Source organism: Hypanus sabinus, chromosome 12 (genome assembly GCF_030144855.1).
Source record: "Hypanus sabinus isolate sHypSab1 chromosome 12, sHypSab1.hap1, whole genome shotgun sequence".
NCBI lineage: Eukaryota > Metazoa > Chordata > Chondrichthyes > Myliobatiformes > Dasyatidae > Hypanus > Hypanus sabinus.
This window is the reverse complement of record NC_082717.1, coordinates 5,089,860-5,113,551: the sequence shown is the minus strand read 5'-3', so window position 1 is coordinate 5,113,551 and position 23,692 is coordinate 5,089,860. Positions and strand designations below refer to the sequence as shown.

General features: G+C 42.3%; 1 protein-coding gene across 1 annotated transcript in view; it reads left to right on the top strand.

Annotated features, from left to right (window-relative positions):
* Window positions 1–23,692, top strand: part of LOC132402582 (uncharacterized) — a 104,523-nt gene that overhangs the window by 17,309 nt on the left and 63,522 nt on the right. Inside the window, exons 2-3 of the mRNA XM_059985477.1 lie at window positions 19,857–20,198; window positions 22,058–22,405. Of these exons, the coding sequence (XP_059841460.1) occupies window positions 19,857–20,198; window positions 22,058–22,405 (690 nt within the window). The remainder of the gene's footprint in view (window positions 1–19,856; window positions 20,199–22,057; window positions 22,406–23,692) is intronic.

The following is a 23,692-nucleotide window of genomic DNA, read 5'->3' as shown; positions in this document are numbered from 1 at the left end:
AGGGCTCAAAACTGCTCACAATACTCCAAGTGAAGCCTCACCAACACTTTATCAATCCCTGCATTTATATTCTGCTCCTCTTGAAATGAAGGCTAACATTTCCTTGGCCTTCCTCACCAGCAACTCATCTTCCAAAGTAACCTTTATGGAATCCTGCATGAGGACTCTCAAGTCCCTTTGCAGCTCAGATTTAGCATTTTCTCTCCGCTTAGGAAATGGTCCACCCTTTTTTTTATTCTACCAAAGTGTTTGATCATACCCTTTGTGACATTGTATTTCATCTGCCACTTCTTTGCCTATTCTCATAATCTGCCCGTCCTTCTGTAGCCTCTCTATTTCCTCGAAACTACCTACCTCTCCACCTTTCTTACTATCTGCAACCTTTGCAACAAAGACATCAAATCCATCTTCCACGTCATTGACATATAACATAAAAAGAATTTGATCCCAGCACCAACCCCTGTGGAACACCACTAGTCAGTGGCAGCCGACATTCCCATTCTGTTCCCCTTGCCAATGCTCTGTCCATGCTAGTATCTTTCCTGTAATACCATGGGCTCTAAACTTGTTATGCATCCTCATGAGTGCCACCTTGTCAAAGTCTTCAAAAATCCTTGTACACAACATCCACCGATTCTCCTTTGCCCATCCTGCTTGTTATTTCTTCAATGAACTGCAATAGATTTCTCAGGCAAGATTTTCTCTTCAGGAAACCCTTCCGACTTTGCCTATATTATCATGTGCCTCCAAGTACCCTGAAACTATATCTACACCCTTAACAATTGAATCCAACATCTTCCCAACCAGATGCTGCCTGACCTACTGAATAGAGTATTTTACACTATTTTCTCAAAGTCTGCAGGATGTTACCCCCCTCTTCTATTTTGCACTCTGGCCTCTTACCTCTTACCTCTTCTCACCTGCCTATCACCTCCCCCTGTCCCCTCCCACTTTCCTTTCTCCTATGGTCCACGCTCCTCTCCTAACTGATTCCTTCTTCTCCAGACCTGTATCTTTCCCACCCACCTAGCTTCACCTCTCACATTCTACATCTTCCCTCCCCTCCCCCCACATTTTTATTCCGGCATCTTTGTCCTTCCTTGTCAGTTCTGATGAAGGGACTCAGCACGAAACACTAACTGTTCACTCATTTCCATAGATGCTGCCTGACCTGCTGAGTTCCTTCAGCATTTTGTATGTCACTCTAAATTTCCAGTATCTGCAGGCGTTCTCAAGCTTATGGTCTGCAGAATCCTTTGTGTCTCTATCGACCCTTTCTATGTTTTACTTAAGTACAGAGTCACAGCTCAGCCTCTAGTTTTCCTGAGAAAGCAAACCAAGTCAGTCTAAATGCCTATGTAGCTAAAGTTCTGCAATCCAGGCCACATCGTGGCGAACCTCTTCTGCCTCCTCTCCAAAGGCTCCACATCCTTCCTGTAATGGGGCAACCAGAATTGTACGGGAAATGTTCCCAAAGCAGAACTTTACCCAGCTGCTGCATGACTCCATGATCAACACCCTGACAATGAGGCAAACAAGCCTTATGCATTCTTTACTTACAATCATAAACACAAGGGATTCTGCAGATAATGGCAATCCAGAGCAACACATAATGCTGGAGGGACTCAGCAGGTCAAGCAGCGTCTATGGAGAGGAATAGTCAATGTTTCAGGCCGAGACCCTTCTTCAGGACTGCATTGCCACTTTCAGTTAACAATGGATTTGTACCACAAGATCTCCCATACACCAATGCTCCAAATAGTCCATCCAGTTATCAGAATCAGAATAAGGTTTATTATCCCTGGCATGCGACGTAAAATTTGTTAACTTAGCAGCAGCAGTTCAATGAGATACATAATCGTGCAAATAGAGAAAAAAAGCATAATAATAAAGAAACAAGTAAATCAATTACATATATTGAATAGATTATTAAAAATGTACAATAACAGAAATACTGTATATTAAAAACAGTAAGGTAGTGTCCAAAGCTTCAAAGTCCATTTAGGAATCAGACGGCAGAGGGGAAGAAACTGTTCCTGAATTGCTGAGTGTGTGCCTTCAGGCTTCTGTACCTCCTACCTGATGGTAACAGTGAGAAAAGGGCATGCCCTGGGTGCTGGAGGTCCTTAATAATGGACACTGCCTTTCTGAGACACCGTTCCCTAAGATGTCCTTGGTACTTTGTAGGCTAGTGCCCAAGATGGAGCTGACTAGATTTACAACCTGCTGCAGCTTCTGTCGATCCTGTGCAGTAGCCCCTCCATACAGAGAGTGATGCAGCCTGTCAGAATGCTGTCACCTATAGTTAACCTTCCAGATTGTAGTACCTTACACTTATCCAGATTAATTTCTCTTGCCCATTCTTTAGCCCATATATGCAACATGGACCCCTCAGTACACATTGACACTCTTCTAAACAACCCATAATGCCACATATTTCTATTTTTGTGTTATCTGCAAACTAACATATCAGCCCACATACTTCTTCAAATAGTATCACAAAAAACAGAGACCACACATGGTTCCTTTTGGAAATCACTAGTCACAGTAAGTGGCAGAGTAACAGCCCTTCACCACTTCCCTGTCTTGTAAGACTAAGCCAGTTTTGAATCTAACCTAGAGTTGCAGGGGGATGGGAACCAACTGCCAGGGCATCTGGTGGAGTGATTGTCGAGAATGATATCATGAATCCTGCATACAAAGTAAGGAGTCAAATTTTCAAGCATGCTGGGACTAATGTTCTGAGCTGCATATACTTCAATGCAAGGAATATTGTAGGAAAGGCAGATGAGCTCAGGGCATGGATCAGTGTGTAGAATTGTGATATTGTGGCCATTAGTGAGATTGTTGCAGGAGGGGCAGGACTGGCAGCTCAGTGTTCTGGGGTTCTGTTGTTATAGACGTGACAGGGAGAGAGATTAAAGAGGGAGGGTTAATATTACTAGTAATGGAAAATTTCACAGCATTGCTCAATCAGGACAGATGTGAAAACTCATCTACTGAGGTTACATGGGTGGAAAGACAAATATGGAATGGATGATCACATTAATGGGATTATATTTTAGACCACTCAATTGTTAGAGAGATTTAGAGAAGAATATTTTCAGAGAAATCACAGACTGTTGCAAGGAACATAAGATTGTGATAGCAGATGATATTAACTTTTCACATTTTGATAGGGGGGTCCCATCCTTTAAAAGGGCTGGATGGGAAAGAGTGTGTCAAATGTGTTCAGGGAAGTTTTCTTCTTCGATATATAGAGGTTCTACATAGAGGGAGTGATACTGCATCTCTCATTAAAGTTCAAAGTATACGTCTTATCACAGTACTTATATGTCACCATATACTACCTTGCGATTCATTTTCCTGCGCGTATTCACAATAAGTGCAAAGAAACACAATACAATCACTGAAAAATCACACACAACAAGACCAACAAAATACAACAAATTGTGCAAATACAAAAAGATTAAAAAAAAACAAAATAAAACAATAAATATCAAGAATATGAGATTAAGAGTCTTTGAAAGTTGTAGGAACAGTTCAGTGATGGGGTGAGTGAAGTTGACTGAAGTTATCCCCTCTGGTTGAAGAGCCTGATGGTTGAGTGGTGATAACTGTTCCTAAATCTGGTGGTGTGGGTCTGAGGCTCTTGTACCTCCTTCCTGATAGCAGCAGTGAGACGAGAGCATGGTCTGGATGGGAACGAGATAGGGCAGGTGACAGAGGTGTGTGTAAGGGATCACTTTGCATTATATGATTATATTTCCTGTATTTTCAAGATAATTATGGAAAAGGTTAAGTCTGGTCAATGGGTTGAGATTCTAAGTTAGATAAAAGGCAATGTTGAAGGTATCATTAAAGATGTGGCAAGTGTGGAAAGGGGCAGGTTGATTTCTGACAAAGATTAGATTAGATTATATTAGATTCAACTTTATTGTCATTGTGCTGAGTACAGATACAAAGCCAATGAAATACAACTAGCTTCTAACCAGAAGTGCTAAAGAATAGTGTTATTTACAAAACAACTGCGAATAAAAAGTAAGTGCTACAGCATACAAATGTATTGAGACAGTACAATATGGGTGCAATATGGTTTAGCGCTGTGATGTGAGGTTCAGCAGGGTCACAGCCTCAGGGAAGAAGCTCTTCCTGTGCCTGCTGGAGGGGGAGCGAAGGCTCCTGTAGTGCCTATCAGATGGGAGGCGAGTAGAAAATCCATGGTTATAGTGCGATGCATCCTTGATAATGCTTTTCGCCCTGCCCAGGCAGCGTTTATGGTAGATATTCCCAATGGTGGCATTTGGGTGCTGATAATCCACTGGGCAGCTTTCACCACACGCTGGAGTGCCTTGTGGCCTGATACGGGACAATTGCCATATCACACCCACAGTTGGTGAGTATGCTGTCAATGATACAGCGGTAAAAGTCCATCAGTGTCCTGGGACAGAGATGAGCTTTCTTGATGGCCCGCAGGAAATAAAGGCGCTGTTGCACCTTTTTGATCAGAACGGAGGAGTTTAGGGATCAGGCGAGATAATTGGAAATGTGGGCACCAAGGAATTTGAAGCTTGATACATGCTCCAATACAGCTCCTTTGATATAGATGGAGCTATGAGTGTGGCTCCTAGCATGCCTGAAGTCCACAATGATCTGCTTGGTCTTCTGGGTGTTAAGGGCATTGTGGAATTCTCTGTCCAATGAAGCAGTGATGGCTACCTCAGTAGATGTATTTAAGACAAGGTTGGATCGATTTTTGCATAATAGGGGAATGAAGGGTTTTGGGGAAAAGGCAGGGAGGTGGAGATGAGTCCATGGCCAGATCAAGCATGATCTTATTGAATAGCCGAGCAGGTTTGACGGGCCAGGTGACCTACTCTTGTTCTTATTTCTATGTTCTTATGTACTTACTTTTTACGAGGGAGCTGGATTCCCAACGTCTTGACCCTATGTCATCACGTGACGCCCCCCTGTTCTTATGTACTTATGTAAAATCATACCGACTGTCCCTATTAAATCTATGTGATATCCTATTGTGAAGAATCTTCTCCAGTCATTTCTCCAACACAAATGTAAGGCTCACCAGCCTATAATTTCCTGGTTTTCCTCTGATGCCCTTCTTAAAAAGAGGAGCAAATTGTCCTCTCTTCAGTCACATGGGATCTCACCTGTGGCTAAAGAAGATACAGAGATCTCCTCTCTCCTCTGTCTGAATAACTGAGACAGATCCCTGGCAACTTACCCAGCTTAATGTTCCTCAAGAGACCTGACGTCTCTTCCTCCTTAATATCAACGTGGCCAAAATCAGGGGTTCCCAACCGGGGTCCACAGACCTATTGGTTAATAGGAGGCTCTATGGCATAAAAAGGTTGGGAATCCCTGTATACCTTTTCCTCATACCCCTGTCTCTTAGGTAGAGAATACCACATTCACTAGCCCTTATGAAAGATAGTTAACCTCAGGTCAAAACAGCCAACAGATTATGCTGAGGCTCTATATCTGATTAGAGTCATAGAATCATAGAGAAGTACCACACAGAAAGAGGCCCTTCGGCCCATCTAGACTATCTCAAAACCATTTATACTTCTGAATCTCGACATCCTGCACTGGGATCATAGACATCCATATCCTGACTAGCATGTATGTCCAAACATCTCTTACAGCTTTAAATCTAGCTGGTAGTCACCACTTGTGCTGCCAGCTCATTCCACACGCTCATGAACTTCTGAGAGAAAAGTTTCCCCTAATATTCCCAGTAAAATTTTCACCTATCACCCTTAGCCCATGATATCTGGTTGTAATTCCACCATCTCAGTAGAAATAGCCTGCTTCGATTTACCCTCTCTGTACCCCTCATAACTTTGTATGTCTCCATCCAATCTTCTCTCAATCTTCTATGTTCTAAAGATGCGGTTCAAACCTATTCCTTGTAACTCAGGTCTTCCATTCCCAGCAACATATTTGTAAATTTTTGCTGTACTCTTTCAAATTTATTTACATCTTTCTCATAGGTTAGGTGACCAAAACTGCACACAATACTCCAAATTAGGCTTCACAAACATCTTATACAACTTCTACAGAACATCCCATCTCCTGTATTCAATACATTAATGAAGGCTAATGAGCCGAAAGCTTTCTTTATGACCATATCTACATGTGATGCCCCTTTCAATGAATTATAGACCTGTATTCCCAGATCACTTTCTTCCACAAGATTTCTCAGTGCCCTACCATTCACTGTGTAAGATCTACCTGGACAGTCCTACTGAAGTGCAAAACCTCACACGTGTTTGCATTAAATTTCATCGGCCACTTTCTAGCCCACTTTTCTAGCTGATGTGGATCTCTCTGCAACCTTTGATAGTCTTGTATCTAAATGCGTGTAGTATAAGAAATAAGGTGGATGATCTTGTTGCAATTTTACAGATTGCCAAAGATGATGTTGTGGCCATCACTGAATTGTGGCTGAAGGATGGTTGTAGTTGGGAACTGCATGTTAAAGGTTACACATTATATCGGAGGGATAGGAAGGTAGGCAGATGGGTGGTGTGGCCCTACTGGTAAAGAATGGCATCAAATCAGTAGAAAGATGTGACATAGGATTGGAAGATGTTGAAACCTTGTGGGTTGAGTTAAGAAACTGCAAGGGTAAAAGAATATTGATGGCAGTTATATACAGGCCTCCCAACAGTAGCTGGGAGATGGAACACAGATTAAAATGGGAAATAGAAAAAGCAAGTCATAAGGGCAATATTATTGTAGTGATGGGAGATTTTAACATGTAGGTCGATTGGGGAAATCAAGTTGGTAATGGATCTCAAGCGAGTGAGTTTGTTGAATGCCTAGGAGATAGCTTTTGAGAGCAGTTTGTCGTTGAGCCTACTAGGGGATCAGTTATACGGGATTGGGTGTTACGCAATAAACAAGAGGCGATTAGGGAGCTTAAGGTGAAAAAACTCTGAGGAACCAATGATCACAATATGAATGTGTTTAACTTGAAATTTGACAGGGAGAAAGTAAATTCTAATGCAGCAGAATTTCAATGGATTAAGGGAAAATACAGTGGCATGAGAGAGGAGTTGGCCAAAGAGTAAATTGGAAGGAGCTGCTGGCAGAGATGTCAGCAGAGCAGCAATAAAAACATAGAAGCATAAAAAACCTACAGCACAATACAGGCCCTTTGGCCCACAAAGTTGTACCAAACATGTCCCTACCTCAGAAATTACTAGGCTTACCTATGGCCCTCTATTTTACTAAGCTCCATGTACCTATCTAAAAGCCTCTTAAAAGACCCTACCGTATCCGCCTCCACCACCGTTGCTGGCAGCCCATTCCACACACTCACAATTCTCTGAGTAAAACATTTACCCTTGACATCTCCTTTGCACCTACTCCTTAGCACCTTAAACCTGTGTCCTCTTGTGGCAACCAGTTCAGCCCTGGGAAAAGGCCTCTGACTATCCACACGATCAATCCCTCACATCATCTTGTACATCTCTATCAGGTCACCGTTCATCCTCATTCACTCCAATGAGAAAAGGCCGAGTTCACTCAACCTATTCTCATAAAGCATGCTCCCCCATCCAGGCAACATCCTTGTAAATCTCCTCTGCACCCTTCCTGTAGTGAGACAACCAGAACCCAGCACAGTTTTCCAAGTGAGGTCTGACCAGCGTCCTATATAGCTGCGACATTACCTCTCAGCTCCTACATTGAATTCCGCAATTGATGAAGGTCATTACACCATATGCCTTCTTAACTACAGAGTCAACCTGTGCAGCTGCTTTGGGCGTCCTATGGACTCGGACCCCAAGATCCCTCTGATCCTCCACACTGTCAACAGTCTTACCATTAATACTATATTCTGCCATCATATTTGACCTACCAAAATGAACCACCTCACACTTATCTGGGTTGAACTCCATCTGCCACTTCTCAGCACAGTTTTGTATCCTATCAATGTCCCATTGTAACCTCTGATAGTCCTCCACACTATCCACAACTCCTCCAACCTTTGCGTCATCAGCAAACTTACTAACACACCCCTTCATTTCCTCATCCAGGTTATTTATAAAAATCGCAAAGAGTAAGGGCCCCAGACCAGGTCCCTGAGGCACTCTGCTGGTGACCGACCTCCATGCAGAATGTGACCTGTCTACAACCATTCCTTGCTTTCTGTATGTAAGCCAGTTCTGGATTCACAAAGCAATGTCCCCTTGGATCCTTTGCCTCTTTTCTTTCTCAATAATCCTTGCATGGGATACCTTATCAGATGCCTTGCTGAAATCCATATACACTACATCTACTGCTCTTCCTTCATCAATGTGTTTCGTCACATCCTCAAAAAATGCAATCAATGATGGGCATTTCTGGAAAAAATAAGGAAGGTGCAGACATGGGCATTCCAAAAATGAAGAAATACTCAAATGGTAAAATAGTACAACCGTGGCTGAAAAGGGAACTCAAAGCTATCATAAAAGTAAAAGAAACAAAGCAAAAATTAGTTGGATGATAGGTTTTTGGGAAGTCTTTAAAAACCTACACAGAGCTACTGAAAAAAATCATTGGAAGGGTAAAGATGAAATGTGACAGCAAGCCAGCAAATAGTATCAAAGTGGATAGTAAAAGTATTTTCAAGTATGTTCAAATTAAAGGAGAAATGAGAGTGGAATATATGACCACTTGAAAATGATGCAGGAGGAATAATAATGAAGGACAAGGGGATGGCTGATGAACTAACTGAGTATTTTGCATCAGTCTCACTGTGGAGGACACCAGTAATAAGCCTGATGTTGTAGTGTGTGAAGGAAGTGAAGTGGGTGCAGTTACTGTTACAAGAAAGAAGGTGCTCAAAAAGCTGAAAGGCCTAAAGGTCATAAGTCACCCAGACCAGATGACCTGCACCCTAGGGTTCTGACAGAGGTAGCGTGAGAGATTGTGGTGGCATTAGAAATGATCTTTTAAAAATCATTGGACTCGTGCATGGTGCCAGAGGATTGGAAAATTGCAAATGTTACTCCACTCTTTAAGAAAGGAGGAAGGCGGCTGAAAAGAAATTATGGTCCAGTTAGCCTGACCTCAGTGGTTGGGAAGATGTTGGAGATGATTGTTAAGGATGAGGTGATAGATGACTTGGTGACACATGACAAGATAGTACAAAGTCAGGATGGTTTCCTTCAGAGAAAATCCTGCCAAACGAACCAGTTGGAATTCTCTGAGGAGATTACAAGTAGGATAAATAAAGGGGATGTAGTGGATGTTGTATATTTGGACTTTCAGCAAGCCTTTAACAAGTTGCCACACATGAGGCTCTAACCACATTAAGAGGCCATGGTATTACAGGCAGAGATTGACAAGTTCTTGATTGGACATAGCATCAAAGGTTATGAAAAAGCTGGGAACTGGGGTTGAGGAGGCAATAAAAAGATAGAATCAGCTATGATTGAATGGTGGAGCAGACTTGATGGGCCAGAGGGCCCAATTCTGCTCCCATGTCTTATGGTCTTATGATAACTTTCTTCACTGTCCACTGTACCCCCAATCTTGGTGTCATCCACAAATTTGCTGATCCACTTAACCACATTATCATCCTGATCGTTGATATAGATGATAATCAACAAAGGACTCAATACTGCTCTCCATGGCAAACCACAAGTCACTGGTCTCCAGTCACTGGTTGATTGGTCAGCTGGTGGAAAAGATGCTGAGAGGCAGGATTTATGAACATTTGGGTAATATGTGAGAGAATAGGACCAATCAAGTGTGACAATGGAAAACTGTGTATTGAACTGGAGGAGATGGCAGTGGTACTTAATGAATACTTTGCTTCAGTATCCACTACGGAAAAAGATATTGGTGATTGTAGGGATGACTTGCAGTTGACTCAAAAGCTTGAGCATGTAGATATTAATGAATAGGATGTGCTGGAGTTTTTGGAAAGCTTTAAGAAGGATAATTCACCAGGACCATATGGGAAGTGAGGGAGGAGATTGCTGATCCTCTGGTGATGATCTCTACATCATCAATGAGGATGGGAGAGGTGCCGGGGGATTGGAGGGTGGCGGCTGTTCTTCCCTTATTCAAGAAAGGGAGTAGAGATAGCCCAGGAAATTATAGACCAGTGAGTCTTACTTCAGTGGTTGGTAAGTTGATGAAGAAGAACCTGAAAGTCAGGATTTATGAACAATTGGACAGCCATAATATGATTAGGAACCGTCAGCATGGCTTTGTCAAAGGCAGGACGTGCCTCACGATCCTGATTGAATTTTTTGAGGATGTGACTAAACATATTGATGAATGTAGAGCTGTAGGTGTAGAGCACATGGATATTAGCAAGGCTTTTGATAAGGTACCCCATGCAAGACTTATTGAGAAAGTAAGGAGGCATGAAAAACAATGGGACATTGCTTTGTGGATCCAGAACTGGCTTGCCCACAAAAGGCAAAGAGTGGTTGTGGACAGGTCATATTCTGCATGGAAGCCAGTGACCAGTAGTGTGCCACAGGGATCTTTCTGGGACCCCAACTCTTTGTGTTTTTTATAAATGACCTGGATGAGTAAGTGCAGGGATGGGTTAGTAAATTTGCTGATGACACAAAGGTTGGGGGTGCTGTGGATAGTGTAGAGGGCTGTTGTAGGTTACAGTGGGACATTGATAGGATGCAAAACTGGGCTGAGAAGTGGCAGATAGAGTTCAATGCAGATAAGTGTGAGGTGGTTCATTTTGGTAAGTCAAATATGATGGCAGGATATAGCATTACTGGCAAGATTCTTGGTAGTATGGAGGATCAGAGGGATCTTGGCGTCCAAGTCCTCAGGACATTCAAAGCTGCTACACAGTTTGACTCTGTGCTTAAGAAGGCATACGGTGCATTGGCCTTTGTCAACTGTGGAGTTGAGTTTAAGAGCCAAGAGGACCCTGGTCGGACCACACTTGGGGTACTGGAGGACGACAAGGTGGCCTGGAGTCTCCAGCAGTCCTATACAAAGAGCCCACCTCCATCATTCAGGCAGCTGATTAGAGAGGTGCAAGAGGAAGAGAGTGTGTTGGGCCGAAGAAGGGGCCTCAGTGGTACAGGAAGTGGTGGCTGGGTTGAGGACCGAGACACGCAAGGGGTCCCAGGTGAGTAGGGACTTCCCGGTACTGGGTGATGGACAGGGAGAGTACCTCCTTTGGGGGAGCAATCAGCACAGTGGGCTGGGAGTGGCAGGTGTCCCAGGAGAGGAGGGGCAGTGGGTATTGTGTGCTATAACTGTGGGAAAGAGGGGCATTTCCAGTGGGAATGTGAGCAGTCAGGGTTGTGCTACAGCTGTGGGGAAGAGGGACACTTTCAAAGGGATTGTGAGAGATAAGGCGTCCCACAGAGGGCAAGCCCCTAGGCGATTAAGAAGGGAGAGGTGTTGGGAAACTTAGGAGAGATTCTGTGAGTGAACGGACTGGAGTCTCTGGAGGAACACGTTCCCAGAAATCAGCCAGGGAACCACCGAAAGCCCAAGCCTTTATTCTGGCTTGTTCCAGCATGTGCCTACGGATCGAGGGAGTTTATGCAAAAGCCATTCTTGACACAGGATCGCAGGTTACCTTATTGTACCAGTCATTCTACAATAAATATCTAAAGCACTTGCCAGTAACACCATTTGGTGCACTGGAGATTTGGGGTGTAAGTAAAGGTAATCGTCTATATGATAGGTACCTGTCAATGAGCTTGGAATTCTCGGAGGTTGATGTGGGAGTCTGAAGCTATTGAGATGTTGGTGTTGGTTTGTCCGGACCCAGTGGAAATAGGTGGCGTGGCCCTTCTGGTGGGGACTAACTCTTCTCTTGTGCAACAGCTCCTATTGTTGTGCGGGGCTTTTGGGGAGTTGGAGAGGAGATGGCGAGGAAGGTGGATGGTGCTGGAGGTGCTCTGGTCGATCACCAAGGGTTGTCCCAGGCACGTGGGTCATGGAGGTCGGAGAAGATCAAATAGTGGACCAAAGACTCGATGGTTGAGCTCCAATGATTGCATACTAATTGACTGAACCCTGATAAGTTCTGGCTCCTTTTCTTTCCTTTCTTTTCTTTCGTATTTATTGTATCGCTATTCATCACTTAGTTCTAGTAAAATTTATAAAGTGTATTCTGTAAACATACATGGTGTACAGTTTGATATTGTGTGTGCGAGATTGTACTAGTGTGCATTTCACAGCATCCACATATACGGGAGGCCAGGTTTGGCGGGTGGACGAATTGTCCCCTATGCATACACCAACAATTGCATGAGCATTATGTAAGATATTAAATAGATGCAGTATATTAAGAAAGGGAAGGCAATTTTTAATAAAACCAGTTTGATCTTCAATAATAATAGAAGGTACTAGCTCTCCAATTTACAAGCCAAAACTTTAACCACATTTTAACATCGACATTTAACAAAGAAATTGGACTATGCGAAGAACACTCTGTTGGATCGTTACATATTTTGGCTAATAGAATGATACATACCTTGTTAAATGATGCTGGCAATTTACCATGTTTAAACAAATCAGACAGAACTAGGAATAATTGAGATGAATATAGTGAGGAAAATTATTTAAAAAAATTGGCTCTTGCTTTCAAGACGTTGACATTCACCTGGTTAACTGGAAATAAGGTCAAACTTAGTTTGAAGTTCTTCTTGCTTCTTGTACAGTTCGGGATTTTTGGTCTGGGCATATAGTTGGTCTGTTGCTTTAATCTGACTGATCAAATCTAATCGCTCTAAATAGGTCTCTCTTTTCAAATTTGTAGCATATGAAATTATTTGACCCCTCAAATATGCTTTCATGGCATCCCAGACAACCTGGGATGAGAGTTCAGATAACGTGTTAGTATTTAAACAAAAGTTATCTGGTCCTTCATAAATTTTACGAAATCATTATCCAACAACAAGGTTGGGTTAAAATGCTAATGTTTATTCATTTGAGGGTGACCAGGAAAATTTAGAGACAGGGTAACTGGGGCATGATCTGTAATCAATATGCTCTAATAATCACAAGAACGAACAGGTGGAATCAGCTGGCTATTCATTAAGAAAATAATCAATTCCAGTAAAAGTATGATGGACATGTGCAAAAAAGGAATAATCTCTCTCAGTAGGATGGAAAAAATGCCACATATCAGAGATACCATAATTAGAAAGAAATGAGTGAATAGATAAAGCAGATTTACTAACTAGTCTAGGAACGGAGGATGATTGATCCGAAACTCCATCTAACCAAGAATTAAAATCACCACCCAATATTACAGAATATAAACTCAAGTCAGGTAATAAAGAGAAAAAAAAGCAATCAAAAAAGTTCACATCATCCAAATTGGGAGCTTACGGGTTAGCCAAGACTACCCTGGTATATATAATTTCCCAGAGACAATAATTAAACAACCATTTGTATCAGATACTTTGTTGTGAAGCTCAAAAGGGACATTTTGATTAATAAGGATTGATACCCCCCCCCCCCCCCGGCTTTAGCCGGGAAGGCAGAATTGAAGTGCTGTCCCACCCAACTTGATGTAAGATGAGTATTATCAAAACTACAAATATGTGTTTCTTGTAAAAAAGCAATGTCAGCTTTGAGCTGCTTAAGATGTGAAAACACCTTCCTTCTTTTAATACGATAGTTCAATCCTTTAACATTCTAGTTTATAAGGCATGTTAAATGTTCAAATATTAAAAGGCATGGACAGAGTGGATATGGCAAAGTTGTTTCTCGTGGTGGGGGAGCCTAGTACCAGAAGGCATGAATTGAGGATTGAAGGGCACCCATTCAGAACAGAAATGCAAAGACATTTTTTAAACCAGAAGGTGGTGAATCTGTGGAATTTGTTGCCATGGGCAACAGTGGAGGCCAAGTTATTGGGTATATTTAAGGCAGAGATTGATAGGTATCTGAGTAGCCAGAGCACTAAAGGTTATGGTGAGAAGGCGGGGGAATGGGACTAAATGGGAGAATGGGTCAGCTCATGATAAAATGGCAGAGCCAGTATTGATGAGCCAAATGGCCAAATTTTACTCCTTTGTCTTATGGTCTTAAAGATTCAACTGGCTAAACATTGTCATTAAAAACAAACATAAAAGTAGTAGACATAAACAAAATCAAACATTAAAATAACAGCTCTGGGACAAAAACTAGAAGACAAGAGAATCAGGACAAAAATATATGCTGAGTAATGAAGAATAACTAAAGGTTCAATGTATGGTGTTGGCTCTAGAGAGCCCCCCCCCCCCGCCCCCAAATCACAGAACAAGAAAGCTAACAAAAAACAGCAGCAAGCTCTTCAGACAAAAAAAAATCCCGAAAACCAACTTCCAGTTTCTTAACATCATCCATTTAACTACCAATTCAAAAACCAGAGAACTCTTGCACTACGAATTAAAATTATACATAAAGAAAAGCGAAACAGTTCCATCAAAGCGTATTAAACTTAACTCAAAATAATAATCCAGAGTAGCCTACCTGTGAGAAACTATGAAAAAAATATAGTAATTTAAAAAAACAGGGAAAAAAAACGGAAAGAAAAAAAATTTTAAAGGTACTTATTGGCCATTTTAAAAATCAGTCTGAGTCTGATGGAGTCAAAATGGCAGGGAGACTTTCAATAAATTTCTGAGCTTCTGTAACCAAGTTAAACCAGTTTTTGTGTCCAGTACTAAGAGTTATTCAGAGATGGGCTGGATAACATACAGAGAGCCTGAATCCACGATTGTAAAATTCTTTCATAACTTCTTTATTCTCGGCCCGCAGCTTCAGAACTTGAGGAGCATAATCCTCGACAATACAGATGAAATGACCCTTGAACTCCTATTTTCCTCTCAGATGTGCTTCCTTAATCAAAAGGTTTCTCACCTGATATTGATGAAAACACAGAATTACTGGGCACGGCCTAGAGCCCAACTCGGGCTCGGCCAGAAATGTACGGTGAGCTCCGTTTAACTCAGGTGGGGTAGGAAGAACATCCTTCCTAAAAATCTCCCAATGTAAAGAAGAAAAAAATTCAACAGGAGAACCACTTTCGATAGCCTCTAGCAGACTGATGATTCAAAAATTATGATGTCTGCTCTGACCTTCAAGATCAGTTATTTTGGATGTTAACTTGGCGTTATGCTCACTCAAATTGGAACAGATGGCTTCCAGCTGCTGTGCACGACATTTTAAATCTTCAGTAGTTGACTCGAAATGAGGTAGACTTTCGGCATGATCCTGTACTTTGGAATAAATTTGATCCAATTTTGACTCCAATGAACAGAAAGAAGACATGTTCAGACTTAAATTCATATATAATCTCTTGTCGGTGCTGCTCCAAAATGGAAATAATCTCGGCAGAGGAACCAGAGACAGTCGCAGTCATAGACACTGCTTTTTCCCAGATTTAGGGAACTTGGTGGCCATTGTAGGAAAGGCATACTCACAGTCAGGTAGGAGAGCAAAAAAGTTAACAGTCTGGAGTAAAAAAAAGGAGACAAGGAGTGCGAAGGTAAGAAGTGAAATGGAGCGATACTTTTAAGCGACTATACTATCGCCATATTACTGGAAGTCCCCCCCTCATTCTTCTAAATTCCTGTGAATATAGGCCCAGCCCATCAAATATTCCTCATACATAAGAACATAAGAGATAGGAGCAGGAGTAGGCCAATCAGCCCCTCAAGCATGCTCCACCATTCAACAAGATCATGGCTGAACCAATCTTAACTCTAGTTATCACCGAATCCCACAAGGCAACAGTGCCAACCAACAGGGCACCATGCCACCCATTTTATTTTATTATTCATCCCGCCCAAACCCATGTGATCACCCGGGGAAAAAAAAAACGATTTGCCAATTGAGGAGAAAAAATCTGGAAAATTCCTCTCCGACCCATCCAGGCTATCAAAAACTGGCCCAGGAGATCACATGGCTGATCTAAACCTAACCTCATGTCCACTTACCTGCTCGATGGCCGTAACCCCTAATGCCATTTTTATCCAGGAAAATGTCTATCTCCGTTTTGAATTTATTGAGTGTAGTAGCTTCCACAGCTCTCTGGGGCAGTAAATTCCACAGCGCCACTACCCTCTGAGTGAAGAAATTTCTCCTCATCTCAGTCCTGGAATGGCATCCCCTTATTTTAAGATTATGCCCTCTAGTCCTAGTTTCACCCATCATTGGGAACATTCTCCCCGCATCCACCCGATCAAGCCCCTTCACAATCTTATATGTTTCAATAAGATTGCCTCTCATTCTTCGGAACTCCAATGAGTAGAGTCCCAATCTACTCAACCTCTCATCATACATCAACCCACCCATCCCCGGAATTAACCTAGTGAACCTTCTCTGCACTGCCTCGAGAGCCAGTATGTCCTTTCTTAAATATGGACACCAGAACTGCACGCAGTACTCCAGGTGTGGTCTCACCAATACCCGGTACAACTGCAGTAAGACCTCCCTGTTCTCATACTCCATCCCCCTAGCAATAAAAGCCAGCATTCCATTGGCCTTCTTGACCACCTGCTGCACTTGCATACTAACTTTTTGTGTTTCCTGCACCAGGACCCCCAGATCCCTTTACACAGAAGCACTTTCCAGTTTCTCCCCATTTAGATAATAACTTGCTCTATTACTTTTCCTGCCAAAGTGCAAGACCTCACACTTGTCAGTATTATATTTCATCAGCCAAATGTCTGCCCAATCACTCAGCCTATCTATGTCCTCCGCACTCATTACATTCCCCCCCATCTTTGTGTCATCAGCAAACTTCAATACGTTGCACTTAGACCCTTTCTCCAAATCAGTAATATAGATTGTAAAGAGTTGGGGTCCCAACAGCGACCCCTGCGGAACACCACTAGTCACCAACTGCCAGTCTGAGAATAAACCATTTATCCCAACTCTCTGTTTTCTGTTAGAAAGCCAATCCTCCGCCCATGCCAAAATATTATCCCCAATCCCATGATTTTTTTACTTTAAGTAATAATCTTTGGTGTGGCACCTTGTCAAATGCCTTTTGGAAGTCCAAATACACCACATCCACTGGTTCCCCTTTATCTACCCTATATGTTATGTCCTCAAAGAACTCCAACAAATTTGTCAAACATGACTTCCCTTTTGTAAGGCCATGCTGACTTTGTTCTATTAAGCTACGTTTATCCAAATGCCCTGTTACTGTTTCCTTAATTATCGATTCCAACATTTTGCCAACCACAGATGTTAGGCTAACTGGCCTATAATTCCCAGCCTTCTGTCTATTGCCCTTTTTAAAAAAAGGAGTTACATTAGCAATTTTCCAATCTGCCAGGACCATTGCCGAGTCCAGCGAGTTTTGAAAAATTATCACTAATGCATCCACAATCCTGACCGCCACTTCCCTTAAGACCCTAGGATGCAAGCCATCCGGTCCAGGGGATTTATCCACCTTCAGTCCCATTAATTTATCAAGTACTATTTCCTTGGTGATTTGAATCGTAGTTAGCTTCTCTCCCCCTAGAGCCCCCTGTTTATCCAGTGTTGGGATATTTTGAGTGTCCTCTACTGTAAAAACTGATACAAAATATTTATTCAGCGTTTCCGCCATCTCCATGTCCCCTACCATTAATTTCCCTTTTCATTCCTAGGATAATTTTCATGAACCACCTCTCTGATACCAGCACATCCTTTCATAAATAAGGGCGGTAAACCGCTCACCATATTCTGAGAGCAGTTTGACCAGTGCCCTATAGAGCCTCAGTATTGCATCCTTTGACCAAATATTGTGTGCCGTTCTGGCCACCTACCCACAGGAAAGATATTAATAAAGCTGAAGGGGTGCAGAGAAAATTCACATGCACATTGCCAGGACAGGAGAACTGAAGGAGACGGAATGGTTGAGTAGGTTGGCTGCTTCTGTGCTGTCGTGCTCCATGACTCCAAGTCATGTTGCAGATGTATGAAAGTTTAGTCAGACCCACCTGGAGAATTGCACACAATTCCCATTGCCCTGTTGTAGAGAGGATGTGGAGACTATGGAAAGACTGCAGACAAGGTTCACTGGGATGCTGCCTGGATTAGAGGGAATGAAATACAAGGAAAGTGCGGTCAATCTTGAGTTGTTCTCCCTTGTGCTAGAAATGTCAAACACCAGACATGATTTTAAGTTTTGAGCAGGTGACAGTTTAAACGTCATGTGAGGGCAAGATTATATGTACATATTGTTACGTACCCTGTAACTGGGTGTCTAACCAGAAGAAAGAAGAATTTGTTGGAGTCTGGTGGTACTATACTAAAGGTGTTTATTAATAAAAAACTAAGCAAAACCATATCAATAATGCAAATATACATATAAAACAAGTTAGCAGTAATAAACCTAAAAGTGTAGGAATAATAATAATCAATAATAAACAAGCTCTATCGATGTCTAGGGGTAAATAAATTGTCATAGAAAAGTATAAAGTTCAGTTCAGTTCATGCGTGCTGATGTAGTTATGGTTGTTGTATTGTAATCGTTGGAGAGAGAGAGAGAGAGTGAGATGTAACAGCTACAGTCAGACAAACCTTCCTTTACTTTCTTAATCCGTCATATCGGTGTGGTCATTCAGTTATGACCTCTCCATCCTTCTGCTAGACCGTTCTTCAGTGGTGGACTCGTCACTCTGGCATGAGTGGACACACACACAAGTCCCCACCGGCCCTGCTTTAACACTGTGAGCTTTACTGACCGATCTCTTGGTTCGGTCTCCGAAGCCCCCACCTTTCTGTGGGTCTCAACACTCAATCAGTATCCACTGGTGTGTCTGGAGGGTGTCTCTCCAGACCTGTCTTTTATCCCTTCTCACGGGGATTCAGCTATCCATCACTCCTGAATGACCATGTCCATCAAATCAGGCCACTCCTTCAGTCCACTGAGGAATGTTTATGAGCAAACTATTGTCCTTGCAGCAAAACAGTAAATAATTCAAAAAAGGAGTCACAATACATTTAATCAGCAATTTCCCCCTCTCTCTTATCTGCCGTAAATGTTCTTGCTTGTTTTCCATCTCTCTTTCTCATGGTCAGCATTGCAACAGTAATAGTTTGTGTTTCTCGGGGGGGGGGGGGATGGTTAACTCTTTACCCCATTGTCCATCAGGTCTGTTCATCACACATAAAAACATGCAGTGAGCAAAACAGTTCTGAGTTGTCTTACTGCTTATTTCTTATCAACAATCAGTGACAAAATCACTGCTTTTTGAACAAAAACACATGCTTTGATGCTATTTAAAAATTATTCACTCAAAGCAGTGTTATGTAATGGCCTTACAAGTGCATGCTAATGACTCTCGTTAGAAACTGTTCAGCAACAACCTCCTGTCCCAATTAAACAACTGAGTGTCCTAAATAAACAAAGTGAGTTACTGCTATTTTCTCAATTAGTTCTTGTCCTTCATCCGATGTCCCAAATAAGTGGCTGCCTGATTAACCGACAGCCCAATGAACCGGAATCTACTGTATCTGCCTGAAATAGGTTACTGGGTAGTAGTGGAAACAGGGAGTTTGTTTGACTTTAAGAGGATTTTAGATATACATCTGAATACAAAGGGAATAGAGGAATATGAGGATGCATAGGAAGAGGATTTTTAACATAACTGAACATCAAGGTCGGCACAACATCAAGGCCAGATGTCCTGTCCAGTTCTGTACTGTTCCACATTCAATTCAAAGTGGGTGGTGATTATCTGAAGCACATATTTATCACCCATCAGTGGTTTTACCTGAACTCAGTAAACTTGGGAACAGCTCGAACATTATATTAATATCAGAAGCAATAAAGTGTTTGTACTTTCACAAGAGGTCATGTAACAAAAGATGTCTGCTTCAAGCTGGGGTTGAAGTGACGATATTCTCCCTTACAGGTGCAGATGTTCCTGTCCTTATCCAGTCCCCGAGCATACAGCGTGTCACTGAGGGTCGCACGGCGTGGTTATGGTGTACCATGATCAACGCCAGGCCGGAAAAGACTGACCTCCACTGGTATCAAAAACTATCTGGGCAGGACAAGCTGGTTTTAACACACAAGGCAGATGGCAGCTCATCGAGGGTATGGGGTTTCAATGAGAGGTTCCAGTCTTACAGAGACACGTCCAACAACAGCTTCACCCTGTCGATCACAGACGTGGTGCACAATGATTCTTCCGTCTATTTCTGCAGAGTGTGGGGAAGCATCAATGGGAAAGGCACCCAGCTCATCGTAACCAGTGAGTACAAGTTCTATTTATTCAGCAGTGTCCCTGCATTGGGAGTTATTCCACCACCACTCACTTCCCGTGGCTGGGCACATTGTAGTGAAGAACACACAGTGTAATACTGGAGCCCCGTCACTGGGACACGATCCAGAGCACTGTGGCCCCTAACTCATGGGTGGGGAGCACCAACATGGTGACTGACCGTCTGCTCTGTGTGTCAAGTTGGTTATTTGAAAATAAATGTCAAATTGGAGTGTGTTATCACAGGAGAGAAAAGGAGAAACTGTTCAGTGTTCAGAGTCATAGATCAGGGTCTCTTCATCTAAACCATCTCCATCAAAAGCTCCAAAACTGTGGAATTGAAGACCTAAAACAGTAAGGGATGTAGAATCAGTTAACACTTTTAAACACAAGCTCAAAAAGCTATTTATTTAACAATTAACATCTTTTCAAAGTTCAAAGGAAATTTATTGTCAAAGTCACCCGATTTGTCACCATATTCAACCCTGAGATTCATTTTCTTGCAGGCATACTCAACAAATCCACAACAGAATAATCACCATTGTAGAATCAATGAAAGACTGCAACAACTTGGTCTTGGATGCAAGATGGTATCGGAGAATCACAGTGACATTTTCCGGGCCACGTCCATCTTGTTGTCTTTAATTAAAATGTTTATTCTATTTTTTTCATTTTGTTTTCATGTTTGCCCTTTCACTCTTTTTAAAGTGCCTTGAACTACGCTGTCTATATGAAAAATGCTCTTTGAATAAGTTATTATTATTGCTCAGCACTGTACCAAGGTGCCTGACTAAAAGCCTTGGCTAGTGATGATTTAGATTAAACAACTCAATTTAAGACAAGGTTGGATAGATTTTTGCATAGTAGGGGAATTGAGGGATTTGGGGAAAAGGTAGGTTGGTGGAGTTGAGTCCATGGCTGGATCAGCCATGATCTTATTGAATGATGGTGCGGACTCTGAGAGCTGAGTCCTGCTCTTTTCTCGTATGTTTTAATGTTAACTCTCCCTCCTCATTCAAACTTATTGATAGTTCTACCACTCACTGAACAGAACTGTGGAAGTTGTTTGGAACCACTTCCATGGCATTCCAGATAACTTCGTCCCATGGAGTCAGGGAAAGGAGTGGGGTTGAAGGAACCATGGTTGACAAATAAAGTCAAGAGGAAGAAGGAACTATATTTAAATTTTAGGTATTAAAATATCAGGCTCTTGAGAGTTATAATATCACCAGAAATGATCTTCATTTGGGAGTTGGGAGAGCTGGAAGGATTCTTGGGGATTGTGTGTGTGCACCCTTAACTTCTGGTGGAGTCTTCGGGGTGCTGTCATGACAAGCTTTTCTCACCAATCTTTTTGGTGATTGCTCATCATACGGCATGTCTTGGGAATCTGAAACCTGGCGGAGCCAATCCCTCTTCAGGTTTTTTTGGAACCAGCTGGATTCGAACTCGGGAGCTTTCTTTCGCTCCGAAGTCCGGCGCTGATGCCACAACGCCACCAGACGGTCTTGGGGATTAGGAATAAGGAAACCCTCAAGACATTCTACACATACCTGAGGAATAGGAAAATGGCTAGACCGAGGGGACTGATCAGGAATAAAGTGAGAAATATTATCAACAGTTTCAACATGGTCTTCAGAATTCTCTGCAAACTATAACAGCACCCATGATTGTAGTGCTATCAAACCATCAGAACCAGCCAGATATCACTGACTTCAGTAAAGAGACTGTAAATTATTTTTGTGATTAACATTTATTTAAATTTTAGAAACTGTTAAATACTGGGGAAATATACTGCCTTGTATTAAGCTTCATAAATATACATTAATGTATCCATATCCAACACACAGATCCTGCAGATGATCCCGTCCTTGTGCAGTATCCACTGGTCAGCAAGGTGCCAGAGGGAGTAACTGTCCAGCTCCACTGTGCCTTGTATAACGCCAGTGTCAATGTCACCGATGTCCACTGGTACCACCAGCGCCCTGGGAACAAGAGCGAGTGGGTGTTGAGTCACTTTGTGAATGACTCGGTGAGCAGGTCCGGGGGTATCTCTGACTGTTTTCAGTCTCACAGGAATGGCGTGAATAACAGTTACATTCTGACCATCAGCAACACATCTATTAGTGACACTGCAGTGTACAAGTGCGGTGTGTGGAATTACATCTACGGAGGAGGAACTCAGCTCAATGTAACTGGTAAGTCAACGTCAGTTTACACTGACAATAACTGCATCTCAGTATCCAACCTTCACACGATGACTGTCAGACACAGGGGGTTCTGTAATGTCCCCAGTAGAACAGAGAGTCGGATGGTTTTCCCTGGAGTGTAAACTGGTAACAGTTGGGAACTGGAAAAGTGGGAAAGAACAAGAACTCTGGAACAATATAGAAAATCTTGGCAAATCATTTTGTGGATGAACAGGTTTTTCGATGTACCTGAGCACATGTGACAATAAGCCAATTTACTAAGAGTTCGCCCTGTGGGTGTGAATTGTCAGAACTGGACAATGTTACCAATCGGAAAAACATTCAGAACAAGGGGACAGGTAAAGAGGATAAAATGATGTGTGTAAAAGAAATAGACTGGCCGTTAAATCCAAAGTAAGGAAGAGTATACAATTTATAACAGAAGGAACATTATTAGAGTCATCGAGTCATAGAAAAGTACAGTAGGCCATTCAGCCCATCTAGTCTGTGCTGAACCATTTATCTGCTTAATTCCATCAACCTGCACTGAGACCTCCACACCCGGATCATCCAAGTACCTATCAGTTAAAATCAAGCTTGCATGCACCACTTATGCTGGCAGCTCACTCTAAACTCTCACCACTCTCTGAGTGAAGATTCTCCTCATGTTCCCTTTAAATATTTTACTTTTCATCCTCAGTCCATTTCACCCAGTGGCAGTACCACTCAACCCCTGTGTACCAGCCTACAAGAGGAGAGGCTGTACTTGATTTGGTATTGGGAAATGAACCCGGTCATGTATCAGATCTCTCAGTGGGAGAGCATTTTGGAGATAGTGATCATAATTCTATCTCCCTAACCATAGCATTGGAGAGAGATAGGTACAGACAAGTTAGAAAAATGTTTAATTGGTGTAAGGGCAATTATGAAGCTATCAGGCAGGAAATTGGAAGCTTAAATTGGAAACAAATGTTCTCAAGGAAATGTACAGAAAAATGTGGCAAATTTTCAGGGAATATTTGTGTGAAGTTCTGCATAGAACTGCATGAAGTTCCAATGAGACAGGGAAGTTATGGTAGGGTGCAGGAACCGTGATGTACAAAGATTGTAATAAATCTGGTCAAGAAGAGCTTACAAACGGTTCAGAGAGCTAGGTAATGTTAGAGATCTAGAAAATTATAAGGCTAATAGGAAGGAGCTTAAGAAGGAAATTAGGAGATCCAGAAGGGGCCAGGAGAAGGCCCTGGCGAGCAGGATTAAGGAAAACCTTAAGGCATTCTACAAGTATATGAAGAG